The sequence below is a fragment of the Oculina patagonica genome, chromosome 11, assembly GCF_052425735.1.
Source record: "Oculina patagonica isolate OP01 chromosome 11, crgOcupat, whole genome shotgun sequence".
Classification (NCBI taxonomy): domain Eukaryota; kingdom Metazoa; phylum Cnidaria; class Anthozoa; order Scleractinia; family Oculinidae; genus Oculina; species Oculina patagonica.
Genome location: NC_135768.1, coordinates 21,491,296 through 21,515,223, shown reverse-complemented (window position 1 = coordinate 21,515,223; position 23,928 = coordinate 21,491,296). Strand labels below are relative to the sequence as shown.

The 23,928-nt window shown below is 38.8% G+C and overlaps 2 protein-coding genes across 2 annotated transcripts in view; one reads left to right on the top strand and one right to left on the bottom strand.

Moving 5' to 3' along the window:
• Positions 1-23,928, top strand: part of LOC144629753 (uncharacterized) — a 39,237-nt gene that overhangs the window by 11,698 nt on the left and 3,611 nt on the right. The gene's annotated exons all lie outside the window — the stretch shown is intronic.
• Positions 7,168-10,173, bottom strand: LOC144630923 (uncharacterized). Its single transcript, XM_078489282.1, has 2 exons — positions 10,062-10,173; positions 7,168-7,860 (listed from the first exon to the last, which is right to left on the bottom strand). The coding sequence occupies exons 1-2, from the start codon at positions 10,171-10,173 to the stop codon at positions 7,199-7,201; spliced, it is 774 nt and encodes a 257-aa protein (XP_078345408.1). The 3' UTR covers positions 7,168-7,198.

The following is a 23,928-nucleotide window of genomic DNA, read 5'->3' as shown; positions in this document are numbered from 1 at the left end:
ACTCAAGTTATTCGAGGTCCAATATGTTTAAAAGAAGACTTGATTTAACGAGAATGTATAAAAATACGTGACCTCTCACGCGAAAACGTTCCTTACGGAATCCGTGTGTTCGGTGAAACGCGCGGCAAGCGAACGGATGAGAAACGGCTCGATGAGCCGTTCTACACGGATACCGAGAACGGCTACACGGATGTAAATTTTTGTTACAAGGATGAAGTTGAACGGCTACACGGATGTAATTTTTTTTCGCACGGATGAGGTCGAACGGCTACACGGATGTAAATTTTTGTTACACGGATGAAGTTAAACGGCTACACGGATGTATTTTTTTTTCGCACGGATGAAGTCGAACGGCTACACGGATGTAAATTTTCTTCACACGGATGATGTCGAACGGCCGCGCGGATGGAAAAAGTTTAAACGGCTTCATTCATAACAAAATAGCAAAACTCCTCTTTCGAACGGCTCCGAATAATATTATCGCAAAACAGTCGTAATACAATAACACTGATTACATAAAATCGAATTGTTCTTCTTATCTGCATTCTGAATCAAAACTTTGAATTAAACTTAAACTGTATCGAATATCTCAGTCTTTTGAGAGGAATGGTAAATTTCTCTGTTTGTTTGTTTGTTTGTTTTTTTGGCCGAAAAGAAACAACAGACGTCTGAATTGCGATCACTTGCTGTATAATTTATATGCAACCTTTCGGCAAATGCGTAACGCAATGACTAGATAAACATCTCGCTCGACGCAACACTGCCACACTTCCTCTTTGTCCATAGCTGTACAAGTTTCTTCGGAACTATAAAAATTAATTGCACGGCTCGAACGGCTAGTCAATTTCTTCACACGGACCGGTCACACGGCTCGAACGGCTGACAATTTTGTTTACACGGAACGGCCACACGGCTTAAACGGCCCTTAATTTATGTTACACGGATAGCTTACACGGCTCAAACGGCATCCCTTTCCGTGCACACGGCTACTGAACGGCAAACGCGCGGCTATCCGTGTCAAAACGGCAAGTCCTAAGGAACGTTTTCGCGTGAGAGGTCACATACAGAGTTTGTATGGGAGTTAAAAGGGGGTTTCAAACAAGGCGGCCGTAAGTAGAGCTGTCCGTCTACGAGAGTGTCCGTTAAGAGAGCTTCGACTGTATAGAAAATACACGAAAAGAGGGACGAAAATTTGAATGTACAAGCGTAGTTCAGTTATGATTCCTGGTCCTAAAGGGTCGTGTAGGAGCTCTGGCAAAGCCTCTGTCACATAAATGGCTCGCTACTCTTCGAGAGAAAAATAAAACAAACAACAGGAACAATACCCTAGCCCTCAAGACAATACCAACTGCTACACTAAAGGGCCAGTAGAATTACAGGCTTCCGATAGCTGCTTCACTACTGGTCCTTAATAAAGGAGTTCTCGTTTAAGAATGGTTACAATATTATATTAAAGGTGCATTAAAATACTGCACAACTTGTTAATTTTTTGCTCATGATGTTATACCTCTACCTAGTGTGTAGTTTTAAGTGTAGCCTCCGGGCCTGTAAGCCTTATTTGCTTTTGTATTAACCGGTCTTTGAAAAATGTCGTGTAATTGTTGAGTACATTTCGACTTGGGGTAATTTCCTTGAATTGAAATAAAGTTAACATAAATTAATAACATTCATTTGTTGATTTTTGCGATACATGCCATCGAAAGAGACGAGATAGGCCGCATAACCCCTTGCAATATCAGCTACAAGAAACATGTACATAAGAAGACCTCACTTAACGTACAGCCATACGCTCTACTGACGTTTCCTTGAAGCAAAAAACATAGCCAGGTTGCAGATAAGGCCAAACTTAACATACTGTACTGATAATTTTTTTCTATAGACTACAAGGAAGACTTCAATGATCTCTGAATTAGTGCAATGAAATTATACTAAAACATCAAAGACGGCAGGAATTATTGCTAAGATGAGGCAATTTTTTATCCTCCAAAACCTTAGAGACGTTTTAAAGCACCATGGTGAAGCCATACGTAATTAACATATATTTGAGGATGAGTATAAGACTTTACATTTTTATTTAATATTCTTGATTCAGTTAGATACATTTATATACAGAAAAGAGAGAAGGCTGTGTTCAGAGTTTCTAAACACTCATTTTACCAAACAGGGGTAAATTATAAGGGTGATTAACATCAAAATTCTCATTACGATATTAATGGACTGTCAAGCAGGCTGACGGGTATTGAGAATTAAGACTTTAGTGATGAGAAGTTAAACGCTTAGTAATTTTATACATTGTCAATTATCGAACGTCGTTTTATATTTTCAGTTGTTGGACGCCTCTCCTGTTTATTTTGCTATTAGCGTGTTCAAGTTTTGCTTTTAACCTTTGGCAAAGACCTCCATGAAATTAAAAGTCAAGGCTAATTCTTCTTTAGAGTATTTTCCTATCTTGAATGGTTGATCACTGTTTGCTTTTCTCAGCCTATTTTCCCTAGTCTTAGTTTTTTTAGCTATAAACATGTTAAAAAGTTTCCTTTTAACATTCACTAAGAACTCGCTAAAAATTTAAAATCAAGGCTAATTCTTCTTTAAAGCCTTCTGCTATGGTTGATCTGTCTTTCTTAGTCTATTTTCCTCAGTGTTGGCTATAAACAAGTTTAATGTTTCCTTTTAACCTTAACTAAGACCTCCCTGAAATTGAAAGTCAATGTTAATTCGTCTTTAAATTCTTCTGCTATCTTGAATGGTTGATCTGTCTTTCTTAGTCTATTTTCCCCCGTTTTAGCTATAAACATGTTTAAGGTTTCCTTTTAACCTTGGCTAAGACCTCCCTGAAATTGAGTCAAGGCTAATTCTTCTTTAATCATGGATAATTTACTATCTTGATTGGATAATCATCGCTCCTTCAATTTGTGTTATTAATCCTGTAATCGGGTGGAGTTAAGTACAGTTGGTGTTGGCAACAAAGCAGTTCCAAGCAGAGTCACGTTCCCTCGCAAGCTGACTTACATGTTTGTGGAAAAACCGATTTGGATAAGACTCGAGAATTTGCGAGTGGAACAGTGTTTTGTTCAGAAAATTGACGTTCTTGTACCCCCAGCAAAGTCTGCTAGTTCCCTACTAGCAAGAATAAAAATCTCTCAGTGTTAACGTTGCACAAATTGTATCTTGAGAACTTGATACCATGCTCTTGGCAAACTAAACACAAGTGTAATTTGAAGTACGTTTGGAATGATGAGTTTAAAGAGGCACTCTCACTATCACGACTTTAATAACACAACAGCCAAAAGTCACGTTCACATCACTGGAAAACTACAAGTAATGGTCAAATGTTGTTCAAAAAAAATTACTAAACTAGTGCACTGAAGTTTAATATTAAGGTTGGAAACATGAGTTAACCGTGCACGAGCTCACGGGTTTGATTACAAATTGACAAGATCTGGCAGCCTTTTTTAAATTCCGTCCTTGTGCCTTCAAAAATTTCTAAACACTTATCAAAATATTGCTCTATCGGCTTCAAAAAGTCACTTAATGTCTTCATTTTGGTAATTTTGACACATTGCGTGTACAAGCGAAGGTTCTTAGTCATATTTTTAGCGCTATTTTGGCCAAAAACGGTAGCAAAATCGCCGTGGCATTGCTCCGTTGAGATTGGGCTGACGTAATGAAGTCTTTAAATCGTTAAACCACAACCCAAGAAGCACGTTTCCTCGATTGAAGTCCGTTCTAAGTCAGATAGTTAATATTTGCAAAGGAAAACAGTTCGCTATTTCCTACAAAAGGAGTGGGGCTTTTAAAGAAAAAGAAACAGTATGTTTTCATGATTCATTTTGAGCCAGCTTTCACACGTACATTTTATCTATTTATATACCATTAACACCTCATATGACCCCATTTTAAAACTCCCAGTAACTTTTCAAGTATTGTAAAGTCAATTGGCATAAATGATTACTTCGGTACTTAACGGATTTCCGGTTTAAATAAAGACTTGTCATCGGGTTTTTGAACTTTTCAACTTCCTCGTTAAACGTTTTTAAGAGCAAACAATGACTTGAAGAAGAAACGTTAAAACTCAAATCAAGTGCCTTTTCTTTGTCTTTTTAGCACGTCTTCTCTCTTTAGTGCCCATTGCGTATTTGCTGTTGTTGTTGGTTTGCAAGTTGTTACATCTTTTTAACCTTTGGACCGTCTGTTATTTTCAAAAACTGGAAACTCAATCCCACTTTCCTGGCTTAGAAGTACCCCATGGAAGTACCCCATGCCGAAAGCTTTCCAAAGACAATAATAATAATAATAACAAGAATATCAATCACCAGATGTGTGTAGACTCATAGGCGTACGGGCATTTTTTCGCCAGGGGGGGGCGGTGAGTCATTTGCCCAAAAAATTCTCGCAAGTTGCCCAAATTTTTACAAAACAGTCGAGAGGAAACGAGGGTCATACGATGCACTAACATAGGCTTACAAATAAAGTGAAAAATTCTTACACAAGAATCTATCATACGAGCTCATAAAACATGTTAAAAGAAAAAGCTGTCTCTACCATTTCGACGGCCGAAGATGTCAACAATACGATTCATGTCATTGTTGACTACAGAGTTAGAATATGCCCATTAAATGCTAATACAAGTGCGATGACAAGTAATAGTTTAGACCAAGTAAAAGAACAAAATTAATGTTTCTCGTCCGGATATAAAAAAGAGAGCGGGCGGGCGCATTTTTTGTTATTATTTATTATTTTGTTGCATTCCCTACCTGTGTTGTTCCAAAATCGATTTTTTTTTTCCGTCTATCGAATTCTCCAGGCCAGAAGCGAACTTCCAAAATAAATCCTGCAAGGTAATTGACCTACTATCCAGTACGGACCTAGCGTAACAAGGATTTAAAGTTTTGGCCTTAGTTTTTTTAAACGCAGACAAAAGCCATGTCTTACTCCATACAAAGTGAAAGTAAATATTGTTGGTTTTTGTTCGTTCTAACTTTTCCAAAAACAATTAATAAAAAAAGAGAGGCGGCCCAAAAGATGGAGCGGGCGGGGACGAGAAGCATTTGTTTTGTTTTTTTACTTGGCCTGACACGTCGCCCCATCAGGTGCTGTGGAGGTACGTTTTCAATCTGCGCAACGTTCTGAATGATCGTTCAGAACACGATGTAGCAGGTATCACTGCACTGCATGGATATGGACCAAGTAAGGAAACTCTAAAAGCTTATCAAATAGATCATTCTCTTTCATTGTCTGCAGGATTTCTGAAACAGTCATGTAGCCTAATCCGCGCACACGACGAAAACTCGCGCACATTTTTTGCTCGTGTTCCAGAATCTCGCCGTCGATTTTGTAAAATTTAGCAACGCGGAGAAGCTTTCTTTATCAGGTGTTCAACTGTGACAGATATTTGCAGTACAGTGCCCAACATTAAAAATTTACAAATATGTATATCAACAAATGATCCCCTTCACTATTAACCAGAAACTCATCAGGTGCTAAGCAACCACTGTCTCATGTGAATTCATTTGGCTTTAACACGTCGACTTCAGGTTAAAATAGAAAATATCTATCTCTTTGAAAAAACTTCTTTAAAAACTGGCTTTGCCCAAATTTCTCTTGCTTCCCAAAAAATCCGAGTTGCCCAAAATTTGGGGGGGCTGCAGCCCCCCCTGCCCCCCCCGGCCCGTACGCCTATGTGTAGACTTCTGCAACCACATATTTTTGCACTTCTTAAAGCCATGTTGTCGTTTAATAAAGGAGCTGCTAAAACCCTTTCAAGTGTCGTGTTTATCGAACGCTTTTAAATGTATCACATAAATCCCAAAGATATCGAAAGGATTTGCAATCAACCCGGAAATTGCTTAAGCCAAAGCGTGAATTTTATCACGCGCGAGGTAGCCCAAGTACTTTGCATTGGGAAAGGTTGGTTTATTTTTGTGCTAGTTGGAATACAACTTGTAAGAACGCTTTAGACTGCCTGAATAAACAAGTAAACCAAGTTAACTTTCTATCGGGACTTCTATAAACCAAGTGCCAACCTCTTAAATTGTTTTCACTTAATCCCTCTGACAGTCACGCGCACGGAACGACCTAAATAAATTGGCCTCTTTAGAGCTCAGTATTTTTCTACATAGTTCTTTATTTCTGTACTATTTTTGTATCTTCTGATGCTCTTTAAACTTTATTATAATTACCCGTCGAAGTCAATAGCGAACAACCTGAAGGGACCACCCAGGTCAGAGAAACTGCTCTCTTCTCGGAACAGATCATGGCATACAAATATCCCATAACTTTCGTTTCGAACAGAATGGGGGTTATTGTTTATTGAACTCTAGTATTTTTAAGACTCAAGGCAGAAAGAAACATTTCTGACCTCGGCTATTTTTTAGTCAGTATTTGTGGCTTTGTTTAATCCTTAACTTGCAAGAGAAAGAGAAATGTTTTGAACTTGACAAACATTTCCGGAAGCTGTTCATAAATGATTCTTCATTTTCTTTAAAAAGTAGATTGAGCCTTTCATTTCAGTTTATTTAATCATCATGCCGGCTAAAACTACAATTGATTTAATTCTAAATCATGAGGCTATACCTCACTGAAATTATATGTCAGAAAAGTTAAATGTTTCAAGCTCTTCACAAAAGAGATTACAAAAACAAAACTGAAATATATTGTTTGTTCAAAAACTCATTAATAATTCATTAAGAAAATACAAAGGAAATAAATGTTTTAATGAGTGTCTTTATATCTGATAGAGACACGGCTAAATTTTATGTCCAATCTTCTTGGCCAAAATAACCCAAAATCTAAGTATCAGTGCAAGAATAAAAAAGATCTACATTAGAGGTTTTTGAAGCCGTTCAATAAACTCGCAGTTCGTGTTTCATCAAGTCTAAAACACTCGGCTGCGCCTCGTGTTTTAAACTTGATAAAGCACCCCTGCTCGTCTATTAAACATTACATAATTTTCTAATTACAACAAACTGATACAAACAGTCAACGAGAATCGAACCTCTGAATTTATAGTCAATAGACTTGAATTATTTTACTTATTAAAAAATTGAAATTCACCAGTTTTTACAACTACAATAACAATAAATGATCTACAACAACTACAATTTTTCTTTTGAAAGCATATACAAAACGTGCCGTTTTAAACGTCTTGATTATTTAAAAGCAAGTTTATTTTAAGCGGCTTTCTTCGTTTGATTTATTGTCATGCTTTGAAAATAACTGCTGCAGACCGCTGACCTTTGTTACTCGCAGCAGCAATCGTCAGCTTTCCACGTCTCCTTTGTCGTACCCAGTGCACCATTACACAAATGAACGCGGACAGTAACAAGCTGGCTACGACAGAGATCCAAATGCTGTGTTTTGCGATGACCAAGGAAATATCCCGTCTGTTACCGTTGCGGGATTCTTTCTGAGCTCCTTCTGTATCTGAAGCTTGAGTTCCATTTTCCCTTTTGCGATGGTTGCCCAACATTCCGTGCGAAAAGTTCCCGTCACCGTCTTCTCCTGAATTCTGAGTGGGGTGGCTTACGTTATGTTCAGTCCGCGGTGGAGGTCGACGCGTGCCGCGGTGACTGTTGGGAATTTTTGGAAATCCCAGATGATCTAGTGGAACAGAGCTTCTGTTTCCTCTTAATAGTTTATCTATTTGAACTTCTGTTAGTCCTGTTAAATTTAAGGCAGATCCAGTTGGCCTTGCTGTGTTTCTTCGTCTCGTTGGCCAGCCAAAGAAAGGGCGTCCATAAGTTGTTGCTACTGTGGGGACCCCCGTGGTGGTTAAGTTCTGCACCTGAGTTGTGTTGGCGGATCCGGAAGTGTGATTACTGGACACATCACGCTTGATTCGGCGCCCATGATTCCAAGAAGCTAAAGCGATTATAAGAAAAATGTTTCTATTTAAATGACAGAAGACCCTTTTAAGAGGTGATTATTCAAGATTACAGTTTAGGAGGATGTTCTTTATTTGACAAGAACGGACTACACGCAAAGGTTTTAGTGTTGAAAGGCAACTTATACTTTCTACAGAGGAAAAGGCTGCGACCTTATGCAAGGCAAAACAAAATGAAGGAAAAAAAAAGGTTGCAAAAGTTACTTTCTTTCGTAACTGGAATTTATATTCAGCTGAATAAACTGTACTAAGTTACTTAAGCATTGTCTTCAGTGAAAATGCTCTTAGAAGCATTATATATTACTGTTTAATTAAATAGTAAACAAAATCAACGCCCGTTGCACAACAAGTCTCACTGCAGTATTATGGAAATACACTGAGCAGGCCATTTGCTTAACAATTTTCATGCTGGTATGCTCGACTTTATGCACGGAATCCAGTCTTTTAAAAGAAAAAAAAATAACCAAAGCCAGTTTTGCCTCCTTAAGCCTGGTTCTCATATGATCGTCCCGATCGTCTCTGTCGCTTCAAAAGTTTGCTTGCTCCAATCACCTCAGACTTTGCAACGACAGAGCGACAGAGACGATCGGGGCGATCATAGAGAACCAGCCTTTACAGCTCGAAACCAGGCCAAAGACACGAAAATAGGCTTGCAGTGACCTGGTGACTAGGATTACGTTCACCTGTACACTGTAATCTGAGCGCTCCTTATAGTCTGTAACTATTTCAGTGTTTATATAACAAAGATAAAATAAAAGGGTTTCCTTTAGCAAAGTTTGTTTGATATCAAGTTCTGTATTTTAATCTCTGAATTTTGCTGATCTATAGTTTTAATGTTTTAATCCGCATTTCATATTTCTACATCCGTCTTGGCTCGCAAAAAAAATTGCATCACCCAAAAGTGCAATACCCCCTCTCCTCCTAAACCATTTCCAATACAAGAGGGAATGCTGTTTCATCAAAATTGCATGAATAAAAATAAAAACTGTAAAAGCTCGATAGATTTCGGGTTTTTTTTATTGACTTCGTGCTGTCTGAGTCTTTTGTTTTCAGACTCTTTTCAGAAGTAAAACACGAAAATTAAGGGTCAAGTTAAGATGAAGTGGTGAGCATAACTGCGCCAAGAAAAAAACATTTAACAAAATGGAAATAAGCATCAAGATACATCTTGCAATTGCTTAAGGACTTCCGTGTTTAAAAATCAAACCTTGAAAATTTTCCAATGCTTGCGCAAACTGCTTCGATTTAAGAACATAAGGGAATTTATTAACGTTGTTATGTTTGCAAACAGTACAACTTTATGGGATTTTTTCCGGCCACGCGCTTGTGAAATTGTAAATCTTTCGCTGTGTGTTATTTCACAGAAGTGCGTACAGATATTCGGCAATTTTTAATATTATTATTATTATTATTTTTTTGTTAGAGTAGTGCAAAATCTGCCCCTCCAACGTTTGGTTATTTCGTGAATTGGTCTTTGCTGTGAACAATTTAACATGTTTAGCTACGGAATATGCTTTATATTATATTCGCTAGAATAATTAAACGACTGTCCATTTAGCTTCTATTGTTCACTCGCCACTTATGCAAAGATTGCAACCTTTTGTAGCAATAGAGCTTGCTTGCCTCAGCTTACTATCTTTTTTTTATCGTGTTGTGTGCGACGTGCATGAAAATATGGATAGATCAAAAGTCAAGATGTCCTGCTGTAGATTCGCTTAGTGGCCTTACTTTTTTTTCCATCCTGGGTATAACGAACACTTTTTCTGCTCTGTAAGTGGTCGCTATCCACGTATAAGTTCGACAGCCTCTAAAGGTTTGTATTGAGTACCACTTCCGTAACAATCTGCAGCAATACGCGAAACACTCAGTTTTCCGCTGTGAATTTACGCAACAATAAATTATTTAAAACATTTTCGTCCTTGACCACCCAACGTACACGATTCATAACGAAAAATCATACAGAAATTAAGATAAAGAGAGGGAAAGGAAAAACTACCTATTCTTTTGTCTAATAGCTTACCGAATTTGTCAAAAAATGCGTGGAAAAGATTTACGAATGCATTGCGTTAAGGGTCCTCCTCCATTGAAGAAAACAGGAGTTAGATCCATGAAAATTTATGTTCCTTTAACCTCCCGACAAGTGCAGTTTTCTCCTTTAAACCTCGGAATCGCAACTTACCTCTTTCTTGTTGCCTTAAGTTTCTGGTTGTAGCGGATACTGTGATCAGCAGGAAGTACGAGGAAACAACGAAAACTGCAAGAAGTAGGACCACAGGACAAAACGGTTTCATTTTCAAACTTCAGCGTCGTTCGTCAACAGGGAGATTGTTGCGCACTTTGAGTCTGGAAAACTCTTCCTAGCTACTGTATGACAATTGGTGCAGTTGTACCTTGCGAGAACTTTCACAGAACTAATTTTTAGACTGTGTTCTTCGTCTTAAGTACATCGCTACCTGAGCCTTAAAGGCGAATGTTTTTGTGATTGGCAGTACACTTAGTGGCTGTCATACATGACATAGATATTTGCGGTCAGAATTAATTTTCTTTACAAGGGCGCCACTTGTCTCCTCGATTTAAGGATAAGAAGTTGTATACTGACTCGATTATTCAACACAAAATGATATTTCCTGAGCTTATACGGACTCCGTTGCACTGTATTTATTAATGTATATCAATCTAAAGATCGATTGACTCTGTTCGTTTCTTTAGAGAATTTTGTGCTTTAGAGCTATAATTTGAAATCTAATCATATTCAACTTTGAAACGCCAGCGAAACAAATGTAGAAATACTTATGAAAACTAACGTGAATTTGCAAGGACCACCGTGACCCTTTGCTAAATAGATTGCTTCTATGTAGAGGAGATCATTATCTCAAAGAAGTGAGTTATTATGCTTGGGAGTTAGGTCACGTGGTTTCTTGGAAGGCAGAAGAACAATTCCTCAGCCATGAGTAGTATACTCGAACCGGCTAGGACAAAAGTCAACTTTGACTTCGATATATTGCATAAATGAGGCCACTGCCTAACTACACACTTACGACACAGACCTCGAATTATGGCCCTACAGGGAAACTTTGGAAAAGATAGGATGGTTCAACTATAAAGCAATGTCCGGATCAGAACGAAAATCCGATTTTTAATAGCTCTGGTTAACGTTTCATGCCGTGCACTGAAAAGCATTTAATAAACCAAACATTTTGCAGGGTTTAGCCGTTCGTATGTCAAAAGACAAGGAAGGCTTTTGACAGGAAGGGAAGATGTTTAAGTCTCAGTCCCTGAAGAATTTTCGCGAATTAGATTTGAAGTAAGTCAGGAACGTGGAATCGAGTTTCCCTGAGGAGAGGTGTCTGCACAAAGGTTAAAAATTAGAGTTTTACAAACATAAAAAACACCCAAAGTCAAAGGAAGGAAGGTTATTTTAAGAATAAAAAAAACTAGACCCTTACATTTAGTTTAACACTGCTTCTTAGAAACGTAACATGTTTACGGAATGTTGCCATAAGGCATTTGACAAGAAGGTTAAATAGTTAAAATTCCCGATGACCGTCCACTTTACAGCTCTTCGAAATTTAAACGGAAATCCCTTTATACTGAAGTATTCATTCATACCAATTTACTCAAAACAATTAATTGACTTTGCATTACTCGAAAAGTTGCTACAATTTTTTTTAATGGGGTCAGAGTTTTTTGTGTAAAGGTTAGGCATAACTGTTTTACAAACATAACAAAACACGCAATCAACGTCAAAGAAAAGACAGTTTTTTTAAAACAAGCTAGAAAGACAAATGCTTCACAAGATTTAAGATCATTTAAGTTTTAACACTCAAGTTATGAAATGTTCACTTGCATTTAGACGCTTGACGATGGCAGGTCCAATATTTCTAGCTTTTCTGTATTGGGTAAGCCGAAAAGTAGTCAAGTACCAGTGTATTTAATGCCAATTATAACCCAAACGAACTTAATTTATTTTACTTGAAAAACTGTTAAGAACTTTCAAGCGATTTCAAAGCGACGAAAGAGGTTTTTGAATAAGGTGTTGATCGATAAAAAGGAAATATAAAAAGGAAATCTTAATACAGTATTTATAATACAGTAACCAGTTTTCCGTTATAAGGTCAAGTTCAAACACCAAATATTTGTCTTTTACCAAACATAAATTCCTTCAATTCGATGAAATTTAAGAAAATGAAATTTCCGGCCTCTGAATCGATTGAGCACGACTGATCTTATTAGGAAGAGCGTGGCCGATCGTCACACCCTGCTCTTATAATCTTGCCGAATTAGGCTTTGGAGCAACACTGACCCTTGTCCACTGTTCTTGGACAAAACGCTAGCTTTACTCTCATAGTCTCTCTCTCCAATTCCAAGCAGGCGTATAAATGGGTACCGCGGCAAATTGTTAGGGAAACCTGAAACATTGTTGAGAGATGAGCTTCGATGGACTATAGCATCCCATCTTGCAACTGGGGGAGTACTAATGGTGACTACAGGTCTCGCTAATGATCTCATAACTCGGCATACCGTTCATTTGCTTGACTTACTCGATAACTTTTTCCCCCGCTGGGGCATACAGAATCGGGCCATAATTTCATCTTGAAAATAATTTTAAAAGCGTAAAGAATTCGTCGGCTGACTTTTAACTTTTAAATTTTAATCGATAAAATTATCTCCAGCTGAGATTAACACTAGGATAAATAATTCTATTATATTATCTAATTGATTTGCTCAGTTGGCGAACGCTTTAATCTTATAAACACAACTGGTGTAGCTTCTTTGAAGTTGATGAGGCTAACTTGATAATACCATCAATGGCGATATATACTGGTATTATGAGATGTAGTGTCTTCCGCTGTCGCCGACAAGAACGTTTTTAATTTAAAATTCTTTTTCAGCCAAATTTTTGGCAAAGAGCTTTGTCAGCGTTTGAACGAATATATTTATTCCACGAGCCGAGCGTTATTTCACTTAAGTAAGTACATTGAAATCACTTCGGTGTCTAAAACAGTTAAGTACTATTGATTTTATTTTGGAACGACTCAATCGATCGCCACGCTGGCTAAGCCGGAATAACAGCTATCAGCAGCTCTGACTCAGACGCCGAAAGTGTGCTGTGTTCTTGTGCAAGACACTTATCTTTCCCAGTATCTTCTCCACCCAATAGTATAAATGGCTATCGGTGAAACGTTATTAAAAAAAAAACTAACAAGATGCCAGGAAGTATCCTTGAACGAACTTGCATCCCATCTAAGGAAGGCAGCTAGCAACACTCCAGGTTCCGCTCCTAAAAACCAGTGCGGCGCGTAACCAGAACTGGATATCTGATGACGTCATATTTTTTTCAAAATGGCGCCCTCTTCAAGGGACAGTATAGTGGTAGAGTTTTTAGGTCCTGTATACGCGCTGAAGTTCACATGTCCCACAGTACGTTGGGCACTTAGCCTTTGAACAACAAGGCAACAGGCAAGTGTGAGAAAATGGCGTTTTTTCACGTGTTTTTTGAGTTCTAGAGGAAAAAATATTGATTTTTGGAGCATTCGACAGCATGAGGCTGCTTGACCAAGCATCAAACATCTAAAGATAAAAGGTGCGTAGCAATTTTTTCCATCTTTGGAAAAATTATTTTAAGAATCTGTATAAAATTTGCTTTGATTTCGTACTATTTTCGTTGTAGTGCAAGAGTTATTCACATAGTGTAATGTTTGTCACTAAGACTCGGACGCACACAGCGACATCTTGAATTCTTTATTCAACAACACAACTGGTCACGTGCAACATAATGTATTCTAATTTATGCAAGCTTAAACATGACATCTTCCTTTCCAATAAAATAAATAAATAAACAAAACCGAAAACAAAAAAGAAAACAAAAGAAAAACAAAGTAGGTCAACAAGTTATGTGACAACAATCCACAGAAAATTACTAGAAATGTCTGTTCCACACTGTTGTCACTATTAACTGGAACTTGCACATAACCAACAATAACACAGCCTAGTAGTAAGCATCATAGCTGGTCCTGCGATCAGTGGAGGCGACTCGACTGTTGGGAGCAGGTGATGACGGTTTCGTCGGTAGGTGGTACCATCAGGTGTTGCAACTATGTAGGATCTTGGAGCACTATGTTGTGCAGTAACAATGGCAGGCTCCCAAGTCTTTCCTTTTCTTATTCTAGCTGTTTCACCCTCCTTAATACTTGGCAGCTGCTTAGCATTCCGATCGTAGTACATCTTCTGCTTATCACTCCGCTGCTGCAGCTTCTGTTGGGGGCTATCAACCACTTGAGGTTTCAAGAGAGACTGCACAGTAGGTAGTTTGGACTTCAACATGCGACTCATTAACAGCTGAGCAGGTGACTCCTTAAGTCCAGAGATAGGTGTGTTCCTGTACTCCAGTAGAGCAATGTTGGAGTCATTTCCGTCTGCACAAGCCTTTCTAAGTAAATTCTTGATGGTCTGGATTGCTCTTTCACTCATCCCATTGGACTGTGGGTATCTGGGACTTGATGTAGAGATTTCAAATCCCCACTCACTTGCAAAATTACGGAAAGCCTTGCTTGAGAAGGGCATGTTGTCGGCAACAACTTCATCTGGAATACCATGTCTGGCATAGATTGATTTCGTGCTAGTTATAACAGAGCTGGCTGTCTTGTCTTTCATAAGAAAAAGTTCAGGATATTTAGAGTAGTAGTCAACCACAGCTAAATAAGAGTTAGTGTTCAGTTTAAATATGTCTGCACCAAGCTTCTGCCATGGTCTCTGGGGGACTTCATGAGGCAGGAGAGGCTCTTTCTGGTTCTCTCTTTGATACTTGAGACATACTGGGCATTTAGCCACCAGTCTCTCAATTGCAGTAGACATGCCTGGCCAATAGACTACAGCTCTGGCCCTTGCCTTACACTTTTCAATACCAAGGTGACTCTCATGGATACAATTCAGGACATCTTGTCTCATATCTTGTGGGATTACGAGCCTCTGGCCAAGGAACAACAGGCTTTCTACTTCATGAATTTCACTACGAAGACTCCAGTAATAGGCAACTGATGCAGGCAGTTGGCTTCTGTGGGAAGGCCAACCATTCTTAACAACTTTACATAATTTCAGAAGGTCTTCATCTTGTGCTGTTGCAGACTTCATTTGCGCCAATTTCTCCTGGGTCATGGGAAGATTTGTAATGAGGCTATGGACCATCACCTCCATGTCATCGTTCAAATCATCATCTGTAGGCTGCTCATTCAGAAAGGCTCTTGAGAGTGTATCTGCTACCTACATGTATTTGCCTGGAACATAAGAGATGTTGACTTCATACTTCTGAAGTCTCAGAAGCAGGCGTTGAAGCCTTGTAGAAGAATTAACCAGTGGCTTCTTTGTGATTGATACCAGCGGTTTATGGTCTGACATAACATCTACTGGTCTACCATAAACATAATGATTAAATCTCTCGCAGCCAAATACCACTGCAAGAAGTTCTTTCTCTATTTGGGCGTAGTTTACTTCTGCTTGGGTGAGAGATCTTGATGCGTAGGCAATTGGGTGGCCATACTGGAGAATGCATGCTCCTAGACCTGACTTAGAGACATCCACTTGCAAATTGACTGGCTTGGAAGGATCAAAGAACTTTAAAACAGGCTGACTTGACAGGACCTCCTTAAGATGCTCCACTGCCTGTGTGTGCTCATGTGACCAGATCCAAACTACATCTTTCTTCAACAGGCTTCGCAAGGGGGCAGTAGCTTCTGACTGATTAGGAATAAACTGAGAAAAATAGTTCACCATTCCCAAGATTCTCCGCAGCTCTTCTCTGTTCTGGGGTAATGGCATTTGAATTATGGCTCGCACTTTCTCAACATCTGGCTTCAATCCTGATTCAGACACAACGTTCCCCATGTACTTGACTTCACTGACTTTGTACTGGAGCTTTGCTGGATTGAACTTAACTTTCGCTTCTCGTGCCCTTAGCAAAAGCTTTCTCATGATTGCATCATGCTCAAACTCATCTTTAGCAGCGATAATTATGTCATCAAATATGGCTTCCACACCATCAATGTCTCCAAATGTGGATTCATTCTTTTTCTGAAAAACCTCTGGTGCTGAACTTATACCAAATGGCATTCTTTTAAAACGATAACGGCCATACGGAGTGTTGAACGTGCAGAGGTGAGAACTTTCATCATCTAGACACACTTGCCAGAAGCCATCCTTTTCATCCACTATGGAGAAGACTTTCTTGCCACTTAGACGACTTGCTATATCTTCTGCAGTTGAAATCCTGTGGTGCTCTCGGCGAATTGCCTTGTTAAGATCTCTGGGATCTAAACACAGACGCAGGGACCCATCACGTTTCTCTACAATGACGAGACTGTTAACCCACGGAGTGGTTCTGTCCACTTTCTGAATAACATCTTTCTCTTCTAGCTCCTGGAGTTTTTCTTTCAGCTTCTCGAGCAGACTATATGGCACTCGCCGTGGTGGGTGAATGACAGGCTCAACTGTATCATCCAATTCAATGTGATAACTGCCTTCCATACAGCCCAGTCCAGAAAAGACGTCAGGAAACTCATCCAAAATTTCTTCCTTTGTGAGTGGGGCCTGGGCAACACTCTCAACTCTTCTGACCAAATTTAATTTTTGGCAAGCTGAAAGTCCCAAAATCGGTGGTGACTCAACAGCGGCGACAAAAAATGGCAGGTTTTCTTTCATTCCACGAGCTTCACAGTGTAAGTTTAGTGTTCCTTCAGGTTTAACTTTGAAGTCTCTATAAGATGAGAGAATGACGCTGGTTTCCGAAAGCGGTGACTTATTTCTGAGTTTCAAGTACACACTGAGTGGCAACACATTCGCTTCGGCTCCTGTGTCCAGTTTGAATTTAATCGGTGTTCCGCCGACACGTAAATTCGTAAACCAAGCCGAGTCTTCGACAGGCGGTGCACTAGTCGCTATTCCGATAAATAATTCTTGATCTCCATTATCTGATTGAACTTCTAATTCGACTCCACCAATGGCGCCTTGATCGCTCGGAGTGACTACGTGTACGGGAGATTTCATTTGCGGACAAACTCTGGCGAAGTGATCTTTTCCTTTACAGACGAGACAAAGCTTTCCAAACGCAGGACATGACTTTGGTAGATGCTTAGTGCCACACTTCGAACAGTTGAACGGTAATTTAGGACGCGGCGGTTTTGGACGCCTTGAATTGAACTTGTTTCCGACCCAATGAACTGGAACGCTCTTGTCAGAATCTTCCAATTCCTTTTTTTGACTCGAGCTTGCTTCGCCGGCTCTGCAAACATTTGCTGCTTTTTCTAGGGTAAGGTCTGACGATTCACGGAGCAGTCGTTCTTTCAGTCGGGTATCTCTCACACCAAACACAATTCGGTCGCGGATCATGAGGTCATGCTGATCGCCAAATTCACAGTACTTTGCAGGTGTTTTCAGCTCGGTGATAAACTGATCAATTGTCTCGCCTTCTTGCTGTTTACATTCCCAAAATCGATATCTTTCGAACACAGTGTTCTTTCTCGGGTTGACATACTCCTCAAACTTCTTCTTAAGATCAGCAATCTTGTTTGGATCCTCACCAGTAGCAAACTTGAAGGTATTATAAATTTCCAGCGCTTCTTCACCGATCACGTGAAGCAGGATCGCGCACTGAACTTTCTCGTCTTCTTTTATTTTGCCAGACGCCGTCAGATAAAGGTCGAATCGTTGGACCCATCTTCTCCAATTTTCACTTGGATTTCCTTGAAGCGACAAAGCTTCCGGAGGCTTGAACGAATCCATTTTACCAGATTTTACTCCTGGTACCATGTAATGTTTGTCACTAAGACTCGGACGTACACAGCGACATCTTGAATTCTTTATTCAACAACACAACTGGTCACGTGCAACATAATGTATTCTAATTTATGCAAGCTTAACCATGACACATAGTGCTGTGGTTTTGAAGATACAACTATGTGTCGCGCCATGTGCGTTATTTGTAAAGTGATACATCGACTGGACTGCTTATGCCATGTTCGTGTAATGTTCTTTTGCAGTCTGTTGGAAAAGCACATCGCTTTCGTGACGAAAAGCCGAGTAAAGATGCCGGTTGTGTAAGAAAACCTTGTCAAAGTGAAAAGTGGTCCAGAACTGCCAGAACTGCTTTAAGACAGCGGTTCGAAACGAAATTTTGGAGATGTTCACCCGGAGAAAGTGTATTCAGCTGTTTGCAGACGATCCTGATTTGAGCTTATTAAAACCTGCTCAACATTACAACTAATAGAAGTCAAGTCCCTTAACTAACTATGGTCAAAAGCATCAATTTCATCTTTTACTGGTGGATGAAAATAAGGTAGGTTTTTATTTGTACATGTATCAGACCCATGGGTAAAAACAATAGTAAGCTTATACCTGGCTGAAAACAATGCAAATAATTATTTGTCTTTGTCACATAAATCACAGCAGCAAATAAAACAACTCTGCATACAATTTAAGAAACTCCTGTTATTGCTGGGTTTTTTTTGTTCAACCAGTTTGCAAGTTATTTTGTCTGTGCTGCATGGGTCGATCTAGACATTGCGGTCAGGCAATGTCCCCTGCTCCCTGTTTTTACCCCTGTTTTATGAGTCAGATGAGTCTGAGTCAATGAGTCAAAATCAGTAAAAAAGTGATTTTCACACAAAGTTAGTTATACCTATTGAACCGGCACAATAATTTTTGCCTGAGTACAAATTACCTTAGAAGCACTCCAAATCATTTGCATGTGGTTAGGTTTTATTTGTTAGTAATGGTTGCACTGGCTTTTTCAAATTAACTTCTCTTATATAATTTATTATTTGTGGGAGGTGCAGTGGCCCATTAATGGTTAGCATGCTGGACTGTAGATTAAGCAGTCCAGGTTCAGGGCCTGGCCAGGGCACTGCATTTTGTTCTTGGGCAAGAAACGTGCCTCTCCCACCCAGATGTATAAATGGTTACTGGCGAATTTACTGTAAGGGTAACCTTGTGATGGACTAGCATCCCATCCATGGGGTGTAAAATTCTCCTAGTCGCTAAATGCTACAGAAACCGGAATAAGCTCTGGCTGTATCGGCCACTAGGCTCGGACGCAGACTTTATTTTGAATCATGCACTCATGACTCATTGACTTATAAGACTCATATAATATTTATTTTCATTTCTGGCATTTTTGTAGTATTTACGAAATTGTTCATGGATATATCTTGCTTGTTAAGTTTAGGGTGACTGATTAAATTTTAAATTCATGCTATCATTTCTTGCACTAAAAATTAAACCTTATATCCAAAGCTGTTCTCCTCTAATTTAACTGCTTAGCTATCAACCATATGATCCTTAATTTATCTTTTGAATCATTGCTGAGAAGAACAGATTTTTTATTATGGATGAAAAAAGATAAAAAGTGAAACTTGCCACTTCACAATTAAGGTGGACATGATTAGGGTATGGGGAGAAACTGGGCTGCTGTAACAAAATCTTTTTTCCCTTGTATATATATATATACCCATGGTATAAATGTCAATAAAAATTGTTCACAAATTTTATTATCTCTTGCTGTTCAATAAATATTGGTGGGGGGTAGGGGGGGGGTTCACATGGTATTTAGCACTATGAAATACAGTGAAAGCTAGATTCAACAAATTAGGCTATCATCTTTTCAATTCAGGCCTTGGCCTCATATCCTGAAATCTTAGTTGTTGTGGAGATAATATGTGGGAGAAATATATGGTAGAATATTGTTTGGGAGTCTTGGCAGTATGCAAATGCTGACAGAATCATTTTTACTAATTCTCAGTGATAGCTAATATATGTAAAAGGAAATAAATAATTATGTGAGTTGAGCTGCTCTCATTGCATTTGCTAAAATTATACTATTTTTTCTAGGTCATGGCAAGAAAGCTTTAAAAGAGGAAAAAAGGAAGTTATGATATGATCAAGGAACATAATAAAATAACTTTTGAATGAGTGGTGTTGAATACTTTTTTCAATTTACTGTAAATGCTTGTTTCAACCCTGCTTTCACACAAAACACAAACACTGCAAAATTTTGAGTATAAACAGAAAAGTGATTGAAGTTTCTGAGGCAGCAGCAAGGAAAGATACCCTAATATGGGGCTGTTAAAATCCAAATAATACCCAGTATTATTTGGATTTTTACTGGATACTGGAGTTTGTGCCGGGATTGAAAGCTGTAGTGGCAGAATATTTTTGGAACCGAATGATTCTAATATTTACATTTATCACCTCAGTGTGAACTTTTCCCAATATACAATTGTAATCAGGATAATCCTGAACAAAGTATTAGAACTTTTGTACATACATGTACCTGGAACATTTTTAAAGACTAGATGTTTTTAGTGATTATTAGAACATTGCATATGACACAGAAAAGACCCAAACGATCTAGACTGTATCCACTAAGAGTCGAGTTTGATTTAATTCCTGCTAGTACACGTTAAAGCAGGAGGAAGATTTAAAATGATCGGAAATGAACACGAACTGAAAGTGTACTACAATACTGGTCAATACTTCAACTGTCATAAAAGCCTGATGAAAAAAATATATTCACTTGCATCAGACTTCACTTGAAACAGCCTCATTTTTAAGGCCGAAGTATCTTTGTATGTGGCGAACTTGAGAACGAGATCTCGTGCAAAAGAATCCTTTGTACTATTGAGCAGTGCGGCGGTGGAATCTTGATTTATCGAACTCAAGAGGAAACGAAAATTGATTCGAGAAAGCGTGCGTTAAATTGAAGCGTTTAAATACGTGACGTAAATCCAAGGAAACCAACCACTGGTTTGAGTTTTACAGAGGTTCAATACAACGTGGGTTAAATCAGGATTCTATTGCTATTATATTCTCGAAGACTCGAGGGCCGACGCCATATTTGCTTACCAACCCACTGGAGCTTAGTCCTTTCGCCGTAAGAACAATGTTTTGGTCAGTGAGTGAGCCAATCAGATTACAGGAAATCATATATCCAGTTCTGGTTACGCGCCGCACTGAAAACAATTGTCATATCACTGATTTACATATTTTGTTAATGATACTAAGATTGGCGCGCGCCTTTATCAAAAGAAAGGATTTCTTCTTGGCCCAAATTCGAATTAAGTTAGGCTCATTTGAACGTTTGGCGCCAAAACAGCTTAGATGGAAACGGGATGCCGAAAAGTTAGAGAAGGACCGCCTGAACTACCACTCAGTTGCTAATGGAGACTTAACTATGTAATCTTCGGAACGTCAACTTCTAAACAACACCTTTGATCTATATCATAAATAAAGCCTATAAAGACGAAGCTTACTATAGCCGTCTTTTAAACACGATAAAAATCTGGCGCTCACCTTTTGGAAAACACGCGGGAAATGTGTTAAGATGGTGCGCTTACGATTTAGGTTCGCCGAAATATTTCTTCTAAACATTGTAAAGAACAGAATAGTTCTGTTTTTGTGTCTTAAAAAATGTTCAAAACTGATCAAAATATTGTTCAAACTGCTTCAATTAATTTCTTTGATTCATCTTGGTGTTTTGAAAACATTTTGTGCATCAGCGAAAATACTTAGTCATAATTTTAGCACCGTTTAACCAGAAATGCAGCAAAATGCCCATGATAGTGCCTCTTAAATTTGTGTTGACGTAATAAACAGTCTTTAATTCATTTATCCGCGGCATTATAAGCAAGTTTTCTTTCTTGAAGCCCGTTCTAAGTCAAATAGATCGTCCTTACGAAGGAAAACAGATTTCTGTTATCCTAAAAAATGATGGTTATATTAAAGAAATAATAAGAATACAATTTCATAATCTAATTTTTAGCCAGCTCTTGCACGTACATTTTATGTTATAGATCAAAAACGAGTGTGAGTTTTCCATCACGGGTTCCAAACACCGAGAAAGAGATGAAAGCGCGACGCCGTAGGCGAAGTGCTTTCATTGTTTCGAGTTGTTTGGAACCCCGGATGAAAAACAAGGCACGAGTTTTTGATAGGGCTTCTCATGTGTGACTTATGTGGGAATTTAGTAGTACTGTTTAAGAACAATAGTTCGTTATAAGGCGCGCTCAGTGACCGATTGTTTATTTGGTATTCAATTGGTAAATGAAATGAATATTTAATATGCGGCGATGCTGGTAAGTAAAGATAGATTTTTTTAAAGAAATTTACATAACCCGCGTGGTGGAGTTCGAGTCCGGATCAGGACGATTTCTCGTTCCAAAAACGACTTCTGAAGAAAAGGTTTCGGTGAATGACGAGTTCCAGGGTCAACTAAGTACAGCAACGAGTGGGCTGTGAACATTTTTGCCGAATAGCCGAGTTTAAGAGAGGGTAAAGTTCCGGTAAGTTCGCGTTCGATAAACTGCCCGTAGACATCAACAGCTTAAATAAGGTCTTCCCTGAAATGTGCGTGGCGGCAGGCTTTCATCGCAAAACTGCTCATAGTCTGTGTTACTTGTGTTTCCTTCCTGTTCAATGCCGGGATTAAAGATAAATTGATACGCGTAAAGGATGTTGTTTTCAAGAAAGGAATTAAAAAATTCAAAAACTGCACAACCAATGTAACGATATCTGAGAAGAAGTTACATGTTGCTGTGTCGTTGTTGTAATCAAATCGTGAAGCGGGAAATACGCTGTAATTAGCATAAATACCAATTGAAATTCAAGTTTCCTAATCAGTGTGTTGATCAGTTTTTGAACTAATCGAACGTGTCTTGATCGGTTTGTTCATTGGGTATCAACATACATACACCCCTGACCTAATTGATGCAACCTGATTGGGCCATGAGCTCATGAATTATTAATGAGTTTGAGAATTATCTCTATACACCACTAACGCCTTTCATGACCCCATTTTAAAACTTCTGGCAACTTTTTAAGTGAAGTCATTGGGTATAAATGATAACTTAGATATTTAACAGATTTCCGGTTTAAATTGTCATCGGGTTTTTGAACTTTTCAACTTCCTCTTAAAACGTTTTTATATATTAACGTTTTTATATTTTTATATTTTTATTTTATAGAGAGATTTAGCTTCACGTTCTAACGGCAAACGACAAACTTCAGAATGCTGCTGATGCTGCTTACATTTTTTTTTTGCAGTTCGCAGGAAAAACATTTGAAAATGTAACGTTCAACTCAAATAATGCGCATGTTCTTTTTCCGCGACAGAGTCCGTTCCACGGACGGAAATGTCTCGTCGTTAAGGAAATATCACTTTTAAAATATAGGTTATCATCACTTGACCTTAACCGATACAGCTTTCTATCTTCAGTGGTGGTCACGAGCCAAATACCGTGTCCAAGAAACTCTAGTAACAGAAATTAGTGACATGAGTGCTATGACAGATCCCAAGCAAACTGTCAATCAAGATACTTTGCGGCCTTTGCATCGATTTAGACTTTAATCACAGCTAGCCTGCGAACGCAGACGTATTTTCGGTTGTCGTTTCTCTCCACCGAAGAGTTTAGGCTAAATCACAACCTGAGTGTCAACGAGTTAGTTTCGTCGTAGCTCGCGCGTGATAGAACTGCAGACCTCCAGTGGGTACCATAGGGAGAGATTGTCCACAACGACTTGCAAAAATCAACGTTCCTTTTTGCCCAGAAGTTTAAAAAATGCAACCTTCCAGCCCTCTGGTCGTAGCTCTTACGGTTTGCTTTGTTGTTTGCTCGCACTTCCTGCCCATCACAACATCTGAAGCCGCAGGCAGTTTGAAGCATCAAGAGCAAGGACAAGGTTAGTATAGTGTATAAATGACTTCCGATGTTTTGACTGGAATACTCAACTCGTGGAGTGAAAAGGAAATCTTCGTTTAGTTGTGTACTTCATAGTCAATGCGAGACCATGCGTGTCGCGAAACAAAATTTAACTCAAATCGAATTTTTTTATGTCTTTGACCATAAACTATGCTTCGACGCATTCACAAACTTTTGATGCAAGTTTTAATAGAAGTATGGAGTTTTTCTCTCGTTCCTTTACTCTTCACAGTTTCTGTATTTTCGTTTTGAAGCGTTTGCGTCGTGCGTAATCTAAGAAGGAAATGTTTGTTCTCGTGGTTG

Excerpts from the sequence above, each read along its gene's own strand:
- LOC144630923 (XM_078489282.1), bottom strand. The coding sequence starts at position 10,173 with ATGAAACCGTTTTGTCCTGTGGTCCTACTTCTTGCAGTTTTCGTTGTT. Across the intron at positions 7,861-10,061 it reads CTTAAGGCAACAAGAAAGAG|CTTCTTGGAATCATGGGCGC; the intron begins GTAAGTTGCGAT and ends TAATCGCTTTAG.